This window comes from Nansenia antarctica (genome assembly GCF_963989245.1).
Source record: "Nansenia antarctica genome assembly, chromosome: 6".
NCBI lineage: Eukaryota > Metazoa > Chordata > Actinopteri > Argentiniformes > Microstomatidae > Nansenia > Nansenia antarctica.
In genome coordinates, this window is record NC_137676.1 from 40,879,522 (window position 1) to 40,898,293 (window position 18,772).

Here is an 18,772-nt window from a genome sequence, read left to right on the forward strand (position 1 = left end):
AAACCCTTTATCATATAGAATGATAAGAATGGAAAGATATGTAAGACGACATTGGGTAACTTAAATGGTCAACCACACTGGAGAATTGTCTTATGTTAAGTAACAATAAGGCAATTGACCATTATCTAGTCGCTAGACTAACAATCCTCAAGTGATTAACCAAAGAATTTCAGGATCACAAAACACTAAATACATTCTTGATAGTTGGATATGTTTAATGATAATCCAATTGTATTGTGTGAATACTGTGAAGATAGAGCTGTTGCTCTATAATTTTGTTTTTGTTTTCGCTGCTAGTGCTTTGCTAATATCATATTTGATGAGAGGTTGTTTCTCACTCACAGTGAAAGTATGTTCAGTCACATTCAATAAGCTTGACACTGACAAGAAGGTTTGAGTCAAAATAGGAAAATCTTTCCAATCAACCATCTTATTCTGTTAACTGACAGAAGACACTTTTACCAAGTAAAAATAAGATTGTAAGAAATGTACCTAAATTGTTAGGAATAAGATATATTTGAGAAAAGCTTTATTGACCAAAATACTATATTGTTTTGTTGTACCACAGTGAATATGCAATATTTTGGACCGTGCTTGAACTAAACTAGTCGAAGGGAGTTATTGGCTATGAAACAAATAAATAGTAGCTCCTGAAACTATTCACTTACATTCTGCACTTTCTTGTTTTATAGTTCTTTGCTAATGGTACTTGTTATAATAAAGATTGACTACTATCTCTGCCTCTTGTATGGTTTTCTTTACCCTTTGTTGGTTTCAATACAAATAAATAACAGAGACAACAGGTTTAGTTATTATTTACCACAAAAAAAGCGAAAAGAGAATGTAGACCTATTTGATACCAACCTATAGTACAGTACAGTACGGTATGTGGGAAATGCTTACAGAACAGTAATATTCAAGTAAAACGCTTACAGTGATATTGGTAATCAAATGTAAACTAAACCCTGAGATACTGTGGTAGTACAGTTAAAAGGATTAATTAGGCAAAACACACATTCCCACTGTTGATTGAGTCAGATTTGTCTTGAACAATGAAAACATTGTTATTTTCTAGATTGCAAAAAAGAATAAATATACATAATTTAATATACATATTTTTTCAGCAAAATAGAATTTAGAATAAAATGTTTAATGTCAGACTGATTATGTCATCCATCTGAGTTTAAGTAGAATCCATTGAGCTGTCCTCTTGAGAGACGCACAGTAATGACCTGTTCAAGATATCACATTGGGCCAAAGTCAGGTTCAGGTCTTTGAAGGTCCTGCGGGGGACATCCATAGTTTCAATGATACCATGCTCATACAGTGTCCCAAATCTGGCCTCTGCAGTGGCTCTCACCGTCAGTAAGGTGTCTGTAGGTAGGAAGTCTTGCTGAAACCTCCTCCCACATGGGACTCGGATGGCAAGAAGCAAACCTGGCTGACCGCCAGGGGGGAACACAGAAGGGTTCTCTGTCTCTCTGATCGTCACACCTGGGTCTAGAGGTTTGGGGCAGACCGTGCAGTGGACCTCAGACACATTATCCATCTCAGGATTGCTACGGGACGCTGGCTGGAGACTCACGGAGGAGAGACAGTGTTCACGCCGAGCCTGAACAATGAGGTTGTCAGACAGACTGAGCTTGGAAGTCTTCTCCTCCATGCCTCTCGAGGAGTCATCCTTTGATGGCTTCTTCTCAATGGAGGGGAGGGGCTTGTACTTATTCAATGACAGTGAAGGTACTGCAGGAACAGACTGCAGGAGATCTGTGACTTGGTCTGCACTCAGCTGGCTGTTCTGTCTGAGGAGAGTGTGGGAGCGGAGACAGTGGTCTGACCTGTCATAACCCATCATCCTGGGAGGCATAGGGGTCACCGGTCTATTTTGGGAGGCATCCATATGCAGGTCGTGGGTGGGTTTACTACGGTTACGCCGTTTAGAGGATTTTGGCCTGGTCAAATGCATGCTTCTCCACTGAACTCTAATCTCGTAGGGCTTTAGCCGTTGTCAAGGCAGAGTCCAGATTATTCCTCTCAATCTAAAGATGGGGTATAAACATTTAGAGAAATAGAAATGGGTTTACCTGTGACATTATTTCAGACCTGGTCAGTGAGTCACACTTACTTCTTTAAATCAAATCAAACCTTATAATTCATCAAAAAGACCCAACTGTTTAGAAATTATTCTGGAATTCTGGATTCTGGATTCAGAAAAGCAGAAAAGCAAAATTCAGAAAAGCAAAAAGCATCTAATATAGTCAAGTTGCCACTAATGGCCAGCAATGATGCCCAAGATGTCCATGCTGACGTTACTTTACAGCTGTTGACAGAGTTGTTGGCTAAAGCCAAGGAATGTAATACGATGACATTATTATGAGTATCTTATTACATCCTTGGCTAGTCTAGAGCCATGCTAGCTAGTACAGTAGTTACCCCTCCGAGCCTCACTTGTTGTTGATTCGTGGTTAAAACAGCCAGCTAAACTGAACATTTTTGCCAATAAAAATACCAATCTTGCAAGATAAGAACTCTAACAAACTGAAACATCCCGCATACCTTGCTTGCATTTAGAGGAAAAACTGCTAATTATCAATTTTCCATTTCAGTTTCAATATTCAAGCGGAATGTATCTCAGCGTCTGTGAAGTGACGTAACCAACGCAGCTGCGTTCCCTTGACAACCAGGCTCGCGCGCCAAAAGGTGGAGACAGAGCATATCACTTTCGACGGCCAAATTAAAACTTCTGAAACATTAGTCCCGTTAGACAAGAGTAACATACACTCCCAACAATACATTATAAACACTCTCACAGAGCTGGACTCATGCTACATGGTCTGTATGGATGTTGAATCATTGTACAGTAATATCGTCCACCGTGAAGGGTTGGAGGCCCTGAAACACTATCTGCAGAGTAGGCCAGATGAAATGATGCCCCCTACTGACTTCCTGATCCAACTGACAGAGTGGACTTTAAACAATAATGTTTTCTTCTTCCAGGACAAACTCTACCGGCAACAGAAAGGAACTGCCATGGGTGCTTGCTTCGCCCCCAACTACGCCAACCTATATCTGGGACTGTGGGAAGAGAACTTTATACTCAGCACTGCAAACCCCTTTCATAATATGATTAAATGGTATGGCAGATACATTGATGACATTTTATTGTTTTTTTCGGGGTCAGAAGAAGAATTGCTACTGTTCCACAAGTATGTCAACTCCACAAATGAGAACATCAGATTGAGTATTGATTACAGTCAAACAGAAATTAATTTCCTTGATTTAAAAATCATCAAAACTGACAAAGGGTCACTTCATACCACTATTTACAGAAAGACCACAGACCGCAACACCATCCTTAGAGCGGATAGTTTTCACCCCTCCAGCTTGATCAAAAGAATACCATTTGGGCAATTCCATAGGCTGCGGCGCATCTGTGACAGGAAAGAGGATTTTGAGGAAAAGGCATGTGATATGCATCAAAGGTTCCAACAACGGGGCTACCAACCCAGCCTTCTTGATCAATCCCTCACCAAAACCAAAGCTCTGGAGAGAGCTAACCTCCTCAGACCATCACACCGAGCCCAAAAACCCAAACAGATCTATTTTGTCACTCGATACAGCAGGGAGGCGGCTCCTATCAACAACATCATAAAAAAGAACTGGAGCATCATAGAAAGTGACCCAGCTTTGCATGATGCACTCCCAGAGCCCCCGTCTGTCTCATACCGACGCGCACCCACCCTCAAGGACAAACTGGTGCGTAGTGACATGGTGCCTAAAACCAAACAGCATTGGCTATCAGCCCCTGAAGGCCATTACCAGTGTGGACACTGCAATTATTGTCAACACATGATCAGAACCAAGCACTTCACAGATACAAGTGGCTTCAGGTACCAGCTAAAGTCTTTTTCCAACTGCAACACCACATTATGTTGTTTACAGGCTGGAATGTGGATGTGGTTGCTTCTATGTGGGACGCACTAAGCGTAGACTGAGGGACAGATTCGCAGAGCATGTTTATGCCATCAGAACATCCAATGACCAATATCCTATGGCTAAGCATTACCAACAGGCTGGCCATAGCAGCCCCAGTTCTTTAAAAGTGGTGATTCTGGAAGTGGTCCACTGCTCTCGCAGAGGAGGGGACAGGCTCAAACTGCTCCTACAAAGGGAAACATTTTGGATTTTTAAACTCAATGCCATGGTTTCCCCTGGGTTAAATGAAGAAATTGATTATTCTCAATTTCTGTAATTTTTGTATGGCCATACAGCTGTTTTTAATTTTGTTTTGACATTGTTTTCAATCATATCTGTATATTGTGGTGTTTGGTTTTATTGGTACATATTTACCTGTATAACCCATGTTGACCACTAGGGTAGTCACCTCCACCCATTGATTATGATGTCACTTCCACTCATTGTCTTCAGTGAAATGTTTGTACCAGTACTCCATGTGCCCTGAGGAAGGTCAGAAGACCGCAACGCGTCGCCATAGCCACTCCTAATAAAGGCTTTTTATTTTTTTCTACAATAAGAGTGCCTTGGTTCCCCTTTTTTCTTGAATACATTATGGCTACTGACTCTTGGGCGTTGGCAGTTGATGAGCAGGAGGCTACGACTGAATCTGTAAGTTTAATTTAGTAGGTTGTTTTTGTAACGTTTAGCTTGCCTTGTTCCTCTCTGGTCGATTGACATGCATGGTGGCGAAAACCATCCCACTTCATCTGCTAGCTTGCTAGTTAGCTAGCCACCTTGCTAAGCTACTGTTGCTGCACTCAAACCGTTCCCATCATGGGCTGATGATCATGTGACTGATCCGATGTCCAACAACAGGTCTTTGCTGTTATACATGTCTACTGTTGACTATTAGCTGTATTGACGCATGTCATGCCAAAACTGCATTAGCATTTTAGATACTGTTCCATTAGTAGATGTGGCACCTCAGTAACTCGTGTATGGAGCTATTTTAGTGCCATCAAAAATTGAATTGTATTTGACAGATTGAATTGAATATGAGCACAAATTGAATTGTATTTCACAGATCTGAATTGTATTTGACAGATTGAATTGAATCTGAGCACAAACTGAATTGTATTCGACAGATTGAATTGTATTCAATTCAGTTTTCATTATTTTCATTCAGTTTTCAAATTCAGTTTCTCTAAATACAATTCAGTTCTCTAAATACAATTCAGTTTTACTCAAAATACAATTCAGTTTTACTCAAAATACAATTCAGTTTTTCTCTAAATACAATTCAGTTTTACTCAAAATACGAGTTCAGTTTTAGAGGCACTCATCCGGGGACTCTGGGCTACACGTGGTTGCAAAAGATTGATCAGTGAATAAGAACTGCCCACTCTCTGGGAACGATTACATATCTGTCAATACTTCTAATTCAAACAAAACGTGTTTATTTCTTTGTTCAGTTTGGCTCCTTGGGGATAAGAGATAGAGGTGATGCTGCATCAAGGAAGGAAACAAATGGTAAAACCAGGGATTTTGTTATGAAGAACTAATAACAGTTAACATGGGTTTAAAAACTACTCCACTGCATTAATATGCCACTGTCATTGATGTGTTAGGTGACAGTTTTGTTGTTTTAGTTCCTCCAGGCACTGCAAAAGTAGGACAAGTGGAAAATGGTAACAAGGCAGACGACGAAGATAAAGGTGTGAATTCTCTGGGTTTATACAGTATCTAGTATCTAGCTGCCTAGACAGGTTTGTCACGGTTTTCATCTTGTCTTACAGAGGATCGAGCAGCCCAGTCATTGTTGAACAAGCTGATACGCAGCAATCTGGTGAACACCACCAACCAAGTAGAGATTCTTCAGAGAGATCCTAACTCCCCTCTTTACTCGGTCAAGACATTTGAAGAGTTGAGACTGTAAGTCCTCCCATGGTATCAATTCAATTTAGACTTGTATGTTTGTTGTTGTTGTTGTTAATATTGTTGTTGTCGTTGTTGTTGTTGTTGTTGTTGTTGTTGTTGTTGTTGTTGTTGTTGGTGGTGGTGGTGTGTGTGTGAGATAGGAAACCTCAGCTGCTTCAGGGAGTGTATGCCATGGGCTTCAACAGACCCTCTAAAATCCAGGAGAATGCCTTGCCCATGATGCTGGCAGAGCCGTGAGTACCTCATTTATTTCTAAATTTTTATTGAGCTAAATGTTAGTGTTTAGCCTCAATGTGATATTGATCAACAAAGTAATTCATCCGTACAAATGTCTCTTTGGGGACAATAAAGGTATTGATTTATTTATTGATACTGTTTATAAGCCCTAGAGCAATAGTTGAATAATCAAACCTTTGTTTAGCCTAATATTAATCTCAAATTAGTTCTACTCACGTATACCATCACTGGCTTGTTTGCTTTCACACTAAATTCAGTAAAATGATCTACTTTTGTCACATGCCGACCCGATAGTCCCAATTATTCTCTCTTCAGCGTGTATGTTCCCTTTGGTTCCAGACCTCAGAACCTGATTGCGCAATCACAGTCCGGCACAGGTAAAACCGCTGCCTTCGTGCTGGCCATGCTCAGCCATGTTGACCCAGCTAAGAAATGGACTCAGGTAAGTGAACATCTCCACTCATATGGGGCTTAGCTTTAGCCGTTAGACCTCTGCATAGGTCACCCACAGGTCCAGACTTTGTTATACAGAGGATTTATGATGGGGGATGTTGTTGTTGTTGTTGTTGTTGTTGTTGTTGATTAGCTGCAGAGTATACGGTAAAGAGAAACATTAGGTACAGTAGCTTCTGGTTAAGTGAGCCAAACTGAAATACATGTTTTTTTGCCCCCCCTTAGTGTCTTTGCATTTCCCCAACATACGAGCTAGCTTTGCAGACTGGTAAAGTCATTGAACAGATGGGGAAATTCTATCCTGAGGTCAAATTAGCATACGCCATTCGTGGCCATAAATGTAAGTGTCAAAGCTTTTTATTCCTTCACATTAAATGTTGATTTATAATTTTTCTGGCATATGCTTTCCAATGTTGCTGTAAGAAACTGCTTCAAAATCTGGGTAATGATTGTAATTAGTGCAGGTGCTCTCTAACCCAGAAAACATGACAATGACACAAATATGCAATTTTTCACAACATGCTGTATTGTAGAATTTAAATGCTTGAAAGCTGCCTGTTATGTGGCTCCGTGTCCTACTCTACGCAGTGGAGCGGGGGACCAAGATTCAGGAGCAGATCATCATCGGAACACCTGGCACAGTCATGGACTGGTGCGTCAAGCTGAAGTTCATTGACCCCAAGAAGATCAAAATCTTTGTCTTGGATGAGGCAGATGTCATGATCGCAACACAGGGCCATCAGGACCACAGCATTCGGATCCAAAGGTGAGCTCCCCTTGAAATAAACATAATAAAAACTAAACTTTGTCATTACTCTTACCCAACTAGTAGGTTACATGAATCACATTCACTCTGATGACAGACACCTGCAGTTGGATTGTTCTTTTTACACTATAGGAGGGTGTTTACAGCTTTCTCTGTTGCTACCCAAACCCAGACAGTTAGCTATCTCTAGCTTTGTTTGTCCTCCTGTGTCCAAGTATGTCTATTACTCCATCCATGCAGAATGTTGCCAAAAGAATGTCAGATGCTGCTGTTCTCGGCCACATTCGAGGACTCAGTTTGGAAGTTTGCTGAGAGGGTTGTGCCAGACCCCAACATCATCAAGCTGAAGCGTGAGGAGGAGACCCTGGACACCATCAAGCAGTACTACATGCTATGCAACAATGAGGAGGAGAAGTTCTCAGCACTCTGTAATATATACGGAGTCATCACTATTGCACAGGCTATGATCTTCTGCCGTGTGAGTCCTCATCCTATCCTAAGTTACATGTATCTCTTGAAATTATTATGTTTATTTGATAGGTATAATGCACAATTAGGTTGAGTCTCATCTGTGTGGACTTTTTGATTGACTGTCGTAACAAAGAGAAGACCTTTGCCTCCTCTTCAGACTCGAAAGACTGCTGGTTGGCTGTCAGCAGCACTGTCCAAAGAGGGCCACCAGGTGGCACTCCTGAGTGGGGAGATGACAGTGGAGCAGAGAGCTGCTGTCATCGAACGCTTCAGGGAGGGCAAGGAGAAAGTTCTGGTGACTACTAATGTATGCGCCAGAGGTAATTACAAAATGCTAACATTTGAAAGTCATATTAATGTAACCATTTCAGTTAGGAAGATTATTGTTTTGTGTTCACTTACTTAAACTTTGAAGAGTTTTCATGTTTTGTTTTATTTTTGCATTTATTTTATTTATAATGCAGGCATTGATGTGGAACAAGTGTCCATGGTGATCAACTTTGACCTTCCTGTGGACAAAGACGGGAACCCTGACAATGAGACATACCTTCACCGGATTGGTCGCACGGGACGTTTTGGCAAGAGGGGGCTTGCAGTCAATATGGTTGACAGCAAACACAGCATGAAGATTCTCAACAGAATCGAAAAACATTTCAGTATGTTTGTTTCTTTGTCTAGATTGAGCACTCAAGATTTGACATATTGATGCATCCAAAAGACAGGGTTCACACTAACTGTTTACACTTTTCCCCCTCCATAGACAAGAAAATAGAGAAGCTTGACGCTGAGGATCTTGAGCAATTCGAGAAAAATCACAACTGAAGTGGCTCCAAACATGAAACACTCATCATTTCATTATTTATGAGGATTATATGCTTTATTGACCAAAATACTATATTGTTTTGTTGTACCACAGTGAATATGCAATATTTTGGACCGTGCTTGAACTAAACTAGTCGAAGGGAGTTATTGGCTATGAAACAAATAAATAGTAGCTCCTGAAACTATTCACTTACATTCTGCACTTTTTTGTTTGCTAATGGTACTTACTACTACTATCTCTGCCTCTTGTATAGTTTTCTTTACCCTTTGTTGGTTTCAATAAAAAGAAATAACAGAGACAACAGATTTAGTTATTATTTACCACAAAAAAGCGAAAAGAGAATGTAGACCTATTTGATACCAACCGATAGTACAGTACAGTATGGTATGTGGGAAATGCTTACAGAACAGTAATATTCAAGTAAAAAGCTTACAGTGATATTGGTGATCAAATGTCAACTAAACCCTGAGATACTGTGGTAGTACAGTTAAAAGGATTAATTAGGCAAAACACACATTCCCACTGTTGATTGAGTCAGATTTGTCTTGAACAATGAAAACATTGTTATTTTCTAGATTGCAAAAAAGAATACATGTTTAATATACATATTTTTCAGCAAAATAGAATTTAGAATAAAATGTTTAATGTCAGACTGATTATGTCATCCATCCGAGTTTAAGTAGAATCCATTGAGCTGTCCTCTTGAGAGACGCACAGTAATGACCTGTTCAAGATATCACATTGGGCCAAAGTCAGGTTCAGGTCTTTGAAGGTCCTGCGGGGGACATCCATAGTTTCAATGGTACCATGCTCATACAGTGTCCCAAATCTGGCCTCTGCAGTGGCTCTCACCGTCAGTAAGGTGTCTGTAGGTAGGAAGTCTTGCTGAAACCTCCTCCCACATGGGACTCGGATGGCAAGAAGCAAACCTGGCTGACCGCCAGGGGGGAACACAGAAGGGTTCTCTGTCTCTCTGATCGCCACACCTGGGTCTAGAGGTTTGGGGCAGACCGTGCAGTGGACCTCAGACACATTATCCATCTCAGGATTGCTACGGAACGCTGGCTGGAGACTCACGGAGGAGAGACAGTGTTCATGCCGAGCCTGAACAATGAGGTTGTCAGACAGACTGAGCTTGGAAGTCTTCTCCTCCATGCCTCTCGAGGAGTCATCCTTTGATGGCTTCTTCTCAATGGAGGGGAGGGGCTTGTACTTATTCAATGACATTGAAGGTACTGCAGGAACAGACTGCAGGAGATCTGTGACTTGGTCTGCACTCAGCTGGCTGTTCTGTCTGAGGAGAGTGTGGGAGCGGAGACAGCGGTCTGACCTGTCATAACCCATCATCCTGGGAGGCATAGGGGTCACCGGTCTATTTTGGGAGGCATCCATATGCAGGTCGTGGGTGGGTTTACTACGGTTACGCCGTTTAGAGGATTTTGGCCTGGTCAAATGCATGCTTCTCCACTGAACTCTAATCTCGTAGATCTTTAGCCGTTGTCAAGGCAGAGTCCAGATTATTCCTCTCAATCTAAAGATGGGGTATAAACATTTAGAGAAATAGAAATGGGTTTACCTGTGACATTATTTCAGACCTGGTCAGTGAGTCACACTTACTTCTTTAAATCAAATCAAACCTTATAATTCATCAAAAAGACCCAACTGTTTAGAAATTATTCTGGAATTCTGGATTCTGGATTCAGAAAAGCAGAAAAGCAAAATTCAGAAAAGCAAAAAGCATCTAATATAGTCAAGTTGCCACTAATGGCCAGCAATGATGCCCAAGATGTCCATGCTGACGTTACTTTACAGCTGTTGACAGAGTTGTTGGCTAAAGCCAAGGAATGTAATACGATGACATTATTATGAGTATCTTATTACATCCTTGGCTAGTCTAGAGCCATGCTAGCTAGTACAGTAGTTACCCCTCCGAGCCTCACTTGTTGTTGATTCGTGGTTAAAACAGCCAGCTAAACTGAACATTTTTGCCAATAAAAATACCAATCTTGCAAGATAACAAACTGAAACATCCCGCATACCTTGCTTGCATTTAGAGGAAAAACAGCAAATTATCAATTTTCCATTTCAGTTTCAATATTCAAGTGGAATGTATCTCAGCGTCTGTGAAGTGACGTAACCAACGCAGCTGCGTTCCCTTGACAACCAGGCTCGCGCGCCAAAAGGTGGAGACAGGGAGAGCGCGCCGCCTGCTGCAAGGTGCACGGAGGAGCCTGCAGCATCCATTACATTTCGAGCTGTTTATTTATTTATTTTATTTGTAGAGGGACAATGCATATTAATGAACATTACAAATGACATAATCAGTCTGACATTAAACATTTTATTCTAAATTCTATTTTGCTGAAAAAATATGTATATTAAACATTTATTCTTTTTTGCAATCTAGAATAGAAAATAACAATGTTTTCATTGTTCAAGACAAATCTGACTCAATCAACAGTGGGAATGTGTGTTTTGCCTAATTAATCCTTTAACTGTACTACAGGGTTTAGTTGACATTTGATCACCAATATCACTGTAAGCTTTTTACTTGAATATTACTGTTCTGTAAGCATTTCCCACATACCGTACTGTACTGTACTATAGGTTGGTATCAAATAGGTCTACATTCTCTTTTCGCTTTTTTTGTGGTAAATAATAACTAAACCTGTTGTCTCTGTTATTTCTTTTTATTGAAACCAACAAAGGGTAAAGAAAACTATACAAAAGGCAGAGATAGTAGTCAATCTTTATTATAACAAGTACCATTAGCAAAGAACTATAAAACAAAAAAGTGCAGAATGTAAGTGAATAGTTTCAGGAGCTACTATTTATTTGTTTCATAGCCAATAACTCCCTTCGACTAGTTTAGTTCAAGCACGGTCCAAAATATTGCATATTCACTGTGGTACAACAAAACAATATAGTATTTTGGTCAATAAAGCTTTTCTCAAATATATCTTATTCCTAACAATTTAGCTACATTTCTTACAATCTTATTTTTACTTGGTAAAAGTGTCTTCTGTCAGTTAACAGAATAAGATGGTTGATTGGAAAGATTTTCCTATTTTGACTCAAACCTTCTTGTCAGTGTCAAGCTTATTGAATGTGACTGAACATACTTTCACTGTGAGTGAGAAACAACCTCTCATCAAATATGATATTAGCAAAGCACTAGCAGCGAAAACAAAAACAAAATTATAGAGCAACAGCTCTATCTTCACAGTATTCACACAATACAATTGGATTATCATTAAACATATCCAACTATCAAGAATGTATTTAGTGTTTTGTGATCCTGAAATTCTTTGGTTAATCACTTGAGGATTGTTAGTCTAGCGACTAGATAATGGTCAATTGCCTTATTGTTACTTAACATAAGACAATTCTCCAGTGTGGTTGACCATTTAAGTTACCCAATGTCGTCTTACATATCTTTCCATTCTTATCATTCTATATGATAAAGGGTTTTAAATCAACACAGCAAACATATAATCCTTATAAATAATGAAATGATGAGTGTTTAATGTTTGGAGCCACTTCAGTTGTGATTTTTCTCGAATTGCTCAAGATCCTCAGCGTCAAGCTTCTCTATTTTCTTGTCTATGGAGGGGGAAAAGTGTAAACAGTTAGTGTGAACCCTCTCTTTTGGATGCATCAATATGTCAAATCTTGAGTGCTCAATCTAGACAAAGAAACAAACATACTGAAATGTTTTTCGATTCTGTTGAGAATGTTCATGCTGTGTTTGCTGAAATGTAGGAGAATTTCCTATTCGGTGTCAATGAATCACTCTGGTAATGTGGATGATTAAATCCAACTGTGGAATGACAAAAGACAAGGAATACAATAGGTTGAATGCAAGAAACACATTTAGTTAATTAGATAGATGCAGAGATAGATTCAGGTGTGGTCTTTCTTGAGGCCTTCTTGAAGGGCTTACACAGGCCCTTGCAGACGGCCGCTAGAGACAAGAGAGAGAGAGAGATAATGTGAGAGAGAGAGAGAAAACGTGAGAGAAAGAGAGAGAGAGAGAGAGAGAGAGAGAAAGAGATAACGTGAGAGCGAAAGACAGAGAGAGAGAGAGAGAGAGAGAGAGAGAGAGAGAGAGAGACAGAGAGAGACAAAGAGACAGACAGAGAGAGAGACAGAGAGACACAGAGAGAGAGACATTAACTTGTCACAGAATTCTTGGTTTTTCAAGGATTACATTTAGTCTCCTAGTGTATTGATGCTTGTAGTAATGTTGAGGATTAGCTGGTTCATGCAGTATCAACCCTACAGAAGAAGGGTCTTCCTGTCAGCAGACTTACAGAAGCAGCCTCCAGCCTTGGGCTCCTCTTCTTCCTCTGGGGCCGGGCTGTCCTCCGTCTGACTCTTCTTGGAGCTCTGTGAAAGAAACAAGCGTTACAAAACAAAGTAACACGTTTACATGATAAGCCTATCTTTAATCAATGGAATTGGTAAGACACCATGGGCCCTATTATGCACTTCTTAACTTGCCGTCTTAAGTCTTAATTAAGACGCACCGCCAGGTTAAGACCTACCGCCACCCTTATTATGCGCTTCATACGCGCTACTGCTATTATGCCGGTGTCGATAGGCGCCCACACATAAGACGTAATACTCCCGTGCATATATTACTCATTGTGGGAGTGTTCATATGTTAATGAAGTGCACTAGGCGCCCCTGCTATTATGCGATCTGACTTTGCTCCTAGCGCTAAGAAGTTGAAAAGTTCTTAAGTTTAGACTTCATGCACGTTTTGAAACACGAGCGCGCCTCCGCGGTTTATTTATTTTTATTTATTTATTTATTTATTTCAGAAGGGAGAGGCAGAGAAGCGCGCTGACCTCCTTCTTAGGACTTCCATAATAGCATAGCGCTAATGACTCAACGCAGCCGGTTCTTAAAGGGAATGGCACATGGCACGCTGATTGGGTTGATTGAGAAGACGCCCAAAACACACCCATGACTAATTTCTTTGCTTAGCGCCGGGTTTTAGGCGCCCACTACCGCAAGCATAATAGCAAAGTGGCCTTGACCACGCCTCCACGTCTTACGTTTAGATCTACCGCCTCGTCTTATTGCTTAAGACTTATGAAGTGCATAATAGGGCCCAATAACTCCTAAAACACTGTGTATGAGAGGAGAGATTGTGTATATAGATGACAGATAACATTGAACGGCCAATCTTTCATCTCATTAGTAACATAGACTAGGTCGATGCCAAAAAATAGCATCTTACGGCAAGAAAGTGAAAGAGAACACTAATACGTGTAAGTCCTCTGTGTGTCCAAAGTCCTATGTGTGTGTGTGTGTGTGTGTCTAAGTGACATCAATTAGGGCTGAAGGTCTTATCTCTTTAAAATATGACTGATGAGACCTGGGGCCTCATTTATAAAGCTTGCGTACGCACACTAAGGTGCGTAAGCACATTTTCCCGCAATTCTGGGATTCATAAAAACTGTGCGCACCTCTAGGCTACGCACACTGTGATCCATGCGTACGCATAGAAACTCGAGAAATGTCAACTGCGACTCCGCTGGCAGAAGGATGAAACAGGAGAAACGCTTTGAAATGGATACCATTTCCACCAACATAAATCGAAATATTACCTCACATATTATGTGAGTGCACACAAAGAATATATGTGCACACTGCACATATTGTATATTATTCTCCCTTGTCCTGTACCCATCACAATGTAACCTACATATATCTTTGTTCGTATATAGATATTCATGCAAATATATTAACTTTTTATATTCATATTCATTGCACATAGCGCGAGGCTGGACAAGTTGAGCACCGTTCCTGATTCACTGTTCCCGAGTGCTCAGTGGGTACACAGTAAATTTGAAAGTGTTAAATCAACACTTTAAGTGTTACATTTAACACTGACAGCGAGTACATATGGTCCCACCCTACACAGTGTAAAAAGTACACTGATCAAAGTGTTACATTTCTAGTGTTGATTTAACACCAAATAGTGCAAAAAAAAATACACTGCACTACACTGGCCGGTGTTGATCACATTTAACACAAAGGGGTAATCAACACTTTAGAGTGTTATATTGACACTCACTAGTGCTGATCTGAGGTGACTCTTACTAGTGTAAAAATGGGTTTAACTCTGTCCAGTGTTAATGTAATTACTCACTAGTGCTGATCTGGGGCGACTCTTATTAGTGTAAAATGGGTTTTTAACTCTGTCCAGTGTTAATGTAATTACTCACTAGTGTTGATCTGGGGTGACTCTTATTAGTGTAAACATGTGTTTTAACTCTGTCCAGTGTAGTAAATTACAATGTAATTACTATCTCCCTTGTAAATGGAAATCAAAGCACTTGGAATTCACAATACATTCAAGAAAAATGTTTAAAACATGAACATATGTTCTTAAAATGTTTATTTAAGAACAAACAATTCAAACATAACATTTGACCTATACAAATCGCACCGACCAATTTAAAAGTAAATAAAATAACAATTTTGGTTTCTATGGACAGACAAAAAAAAAAAGTAAAAGAAAGAATTTGTCCATAGTAGACCTACAGCTTTTAGTCAGGGCTGAAACACAGGATGTCTACCTTTTACTTGAACAAGACACATACAGGAGACTGTTTAACCTTTAAACTGTTATCAACTGACAGTAGGTGATAAGATGAATGTCAGATGAATGCGGAGACCGAGAGGTGTTGCTTCCTTATGATAATTAATTAATGCTCGAGATAGACAATTAAGATAAAGTTTAATCCATTACACAGCGCTGGGCCAGCCTCTCTCAACACACGGCAAGCAACGGTGAGAGACTCGCGCCTAATGACAATTTGCAGCGGCCTTATATGCTAGATTTCCGCTGACACCGGAAACAGCTGTCCCTTGCCAATCATCGGTCACCCGTCATACATGTTTACATACTAAAGTTAGAAGCTAGCTTGCCTCTGCTTCCCTACCATAACGGTTTGTTTGTTCCGGTCACCAGTTACCTGACTCTCAGTCAGCTGACCGTTCGTTCCCAAATATACTGATCTATTGACCCCAGTACCCATATAAGTCTACCACCTGGCTGACCACCACAAGGCTCCACTGTCCTTAGATCCCAACTGGTCCCCATCTCTATATTTGGCTCAGGTCCAGTTACAGAAACGCATGCTGACTCAGAGTGGTCAGTTTATGTCCTGAGAGTGGACACACTTAAAGTATGTTTAAGGTTACACAATGAGTATTGCAATATTTGATAGGCACACAGCATCTTGCACATAGCTACACAAAACGCATCATATCAGCTCACTCTTTTTTGTCTTCTCTAATGGACAGTAACTTTAATTATTTCTCTTTCTTTCCCCATGGTTGAGATCCCGCATTCCTCCCCCGGAATCGTCTTTAAATGACTTTTCCCATGGACAAATGCAAGTTCCCAGTCATGTGGCCTGACAAAGTGAACAAACATCTCACTCCACAATTGACTTGGCATGAGTAAAAGGTCACTTTGTGGTTAACTACTCTGATTAATAATCACCTCCTTTGGATAAAAACCTTTGTTGTTTAAAGGAGAAAATATCCAAATAGGTTTCTCATTGCTATGTCTAACTACTCATTACAAATGAAGTAGGTATCATTTCCATCATTAATTCAAATCACATGTTTTTCCATAGTTTGTTACATAATTATACATTTTTAACAAATAGGGATATCGTCAATCCTTTTCTTTAGGTGTCTTCGATATCCTAGGTCGATCTTCAACAGAGGGACCATCATGCTTTTCCGGTCGCAATGAGGCACTATCTGAGACGCTGGAACATTGTTGTCTTTCGCCTTCTCGTCCTCTTGTATTGTTGCTGTGTTATTGAGAGACTCACAGTAGAAATTATTTCATTCACCCTCATGCTGCTTGCTCAAATGTTTTAACAGTGTTATTGAAACTCTAAATCCTTACCCCCTACTTTTCTCTCCCCTATTGTTCTATGTCCCCATTGTCTGATCTTAAAGGTTTACTCCTGTTGTGGTGAATACGTACAACAATTGTCAACAAACTGGCAAACTCCTGCAACTGAGTCTAGTGCGCTATTTGGTTTAACTCCCTGGATGTCACGACGCATGCGAACAAGATTAGTGTCAGAGTCTTCAGTTAAAGTAAAGTCTGTTTCGTTAGTTAACACCCAGAGCGTATACAGAACCGATAGAATTGTGGCCATCCATCTTATGCACAACGAGGCCAGGATCACATGGTGTCTCCCGTCACGCATCGTCTGTCCGGTATCTCTTGTCCTAGTTTCAATCTTAATTCACAACAACATCAAGAATAATTGTTAATAGCAGAGATAGTTATCATTATGGTACTGGAATCAGTAATCGTTTCATAATACGTGTTTTCCCCTTTGCTTGGGTCTCATCGTCAGAGTTGAGAGTGGGTTGGGCCCCCTGTGGTCCCCCCCCTCTAGTGAGTTCTGCACTTGCCTGCTGAGACATTTTTAGATACAGGGATTGCACAATCGTTAAGTACAGGTAGACAGACATTTAGTTTCTCTCAAAATGGTTAACTCGTCCTTCATCAATGCTCCTAGAGGAAACAAAAAGGATTTGTCATTTGAAGTTCATGCCATGGGTATTCAAACTAGGACGTGTGTTGTGAAAAACCGTGAACCGTCCCTTTAATATTCAAATCAGTTCTTCAGTACTTAGTTTATTTACTGTCAATGTGCAATCTGAGTCAATTCCCATAAGCATACTTTTAATGAGGTAGATAGGTTCTATTCTACCCGTATGTTAAAAATTCTGATCACAATCGTTACTGATGGCTTGAATACTTCCCCGTTGGTCTATGTACACTATGAGCTTATTTTGCATTAAGGTGTAAATTTGCTGTGAACATTTAAATGTTCTATCCCTCTCTTATAGTCAAATATTTCTCAGTCAATCACCCGTTGGTTTTAGTAGATTTATCAGAGACACTCTTGAGTCAGTGTGAATGGTTCTTTATCATAAATGTTGCATCAATGTGTAATGCTCGTGCATTCAGCTGTTGGCCGATTAACACTGTTGATTGTGTAAAATACCGTCATATTCGTATGTGTAATTGCTTTATCAAAGTCTGTAGTCTGTCATGTCATTATCATGTTTCCGCTTTCAAACAGAAAAACAACATTTTCGTTTACAGTTACACAGAGAATTATCATTTGTGGTTTCCCCTTTCTCTCATCCGTCAATCGTTCACTGTCATTTCAGCCCCCACTTCTGTTAGATCGGCCCTCAGCAACGCCCCCGTTTTCAGTCCGTCGCTCAGTTTTTTTTGCTGTCAGGAGATAGAATTGGCAAGAGTTGTGTTGTCCGTTCGGGATTATTCATCAATCAAAATGTCACATATTCCTCTTTGCTTGTGTGAACATCAACAGTCATCAATGCATGTCTCTGTTTACTAAGTAAATTCAAATGTTACGTTTACTGAGTCAATGCAGAATTGTATGATAATTACAATAAGAGACAACTACATTTTCATGTCTAACACTTCTATGTGTTCTCTGCGTGTCTGTGTCACCGAGCTGCGTCTTGTTTGCAAGGGCAGTTCTATTAATAGTGTTGGTTCAGAGCGTCGTCCCTGGTGCAGCGTTGTGGAGCACAAGTGCACTCGTGTCTCTTACCACCTTTTGCTGTTTGTGCTAAGCTATTTAGCTTGTCCTGAAAATACAATAGTTATTCATTTCACTCTTTATCATTTGTTTACAATATGTTAATCACTACAAGGATTATTATTACTTAACTCAATGATTTCCCTATAACTCTATCACTCGACATGCTTCACGTAAGACTTCATTACCCATAATGCTTAGTATTCATTCCAACCCTCTAGGTCCGCGTATTGCGCCAGCTCCAAGACTTGTGGTTGGTATCGCTTATTAAACAATCCCAAAGCTTCTAATTCCCTTATTCGTTTTTCAATCAATGCTGGTGTCATTGAGAAAATGTCTGGTGTCGATAATTTGAAGTTTTTCGCATCGTCTCCAATACCATCTAGGATCATATTTGTAAAGAATGCGTTAGGTTTGTCATCTAATTCCAAATTCGCCTTTTCTCTCCAGGTATTTTGGAATCTGATTACAAAGTCAGACATTGTTTCATTAGGC

At 40.1% G+C, this 18,772-nt stretch overlaps 3 protein-coding genes across 3 annotated transcripts; 1 reads left to right on the plus strand and 2 right to left on the minus strand.

Moving 5' to 3' along the window:
• Positions 1 to 1,183: 1,183 nt before the first annotated feature.
• LOC308160533 (UBX domain-containing protein 10-like) lies at positions 1,184 to 1,966 on the minus strand (the record flags this gene model as incomplete). The annotated part of the gene is made up of 1 exon (XM_080534474.1): positions 1,184 to 1,966. One exon carries the CDS (start codon positions 1,964 to 1,966, stop codon positions 1,184 to 1,186), a length of 783 nt encoding a protein of 260 aa, XP_080390600.1.
• A 3,792-nt stretch (positions 1,967 to 5,758) lies between these two features.
• LOC308160534 (ATP-dependent RNA helicase DDX19A) lies at positions 5,759 to 8,644 on the plus strand (the record flags this gene model as incomplete). Its single annotated transcript, XM_080534475.1, has 9 exons — positions 5,759 to 5,889; positions 6,036 to 6,128; positions 6,472 to 6,574; positions 6,811 to 6,925; positions 7,174 to 7,351; positions 7,592 to 7,829; positions 7,980 to 8,142; positions 8,287 to 8,478; positions 8,583 to 8,644. Exons 2-9 carry the CDS (start codon positions 6,067 to 6,069, stop codon positions 8,642 to 8,644), a joined length of 1,113 nt encoding a protein of 370 aa, XP_080390601.1. The 5' UTR covers positions 5,759 to 5,889; positions 6,036 to 6,066.
• A 676-nt stretch (positions 8,645 to 9,320) lies between these two features.
• Positions 9,321 to 10,103, minus strand: LOC308160535 (UBX domain-containing protein 10-like; the record flags this gene model as incomplete). The annotated part of the gene is made up of 1 exon (XM_080534476.1): positions 9,321 to 10,103. One exon carries the CDS (start codon positions 10,101 to 10,103, stop codon positions 9,321 to 9,323), a length of 783 nt encoding a protein of 260 aa, XP_080390602.1.
• Positions 10,104 to 18,772: the final 8,669 nt, after the last annotated feature.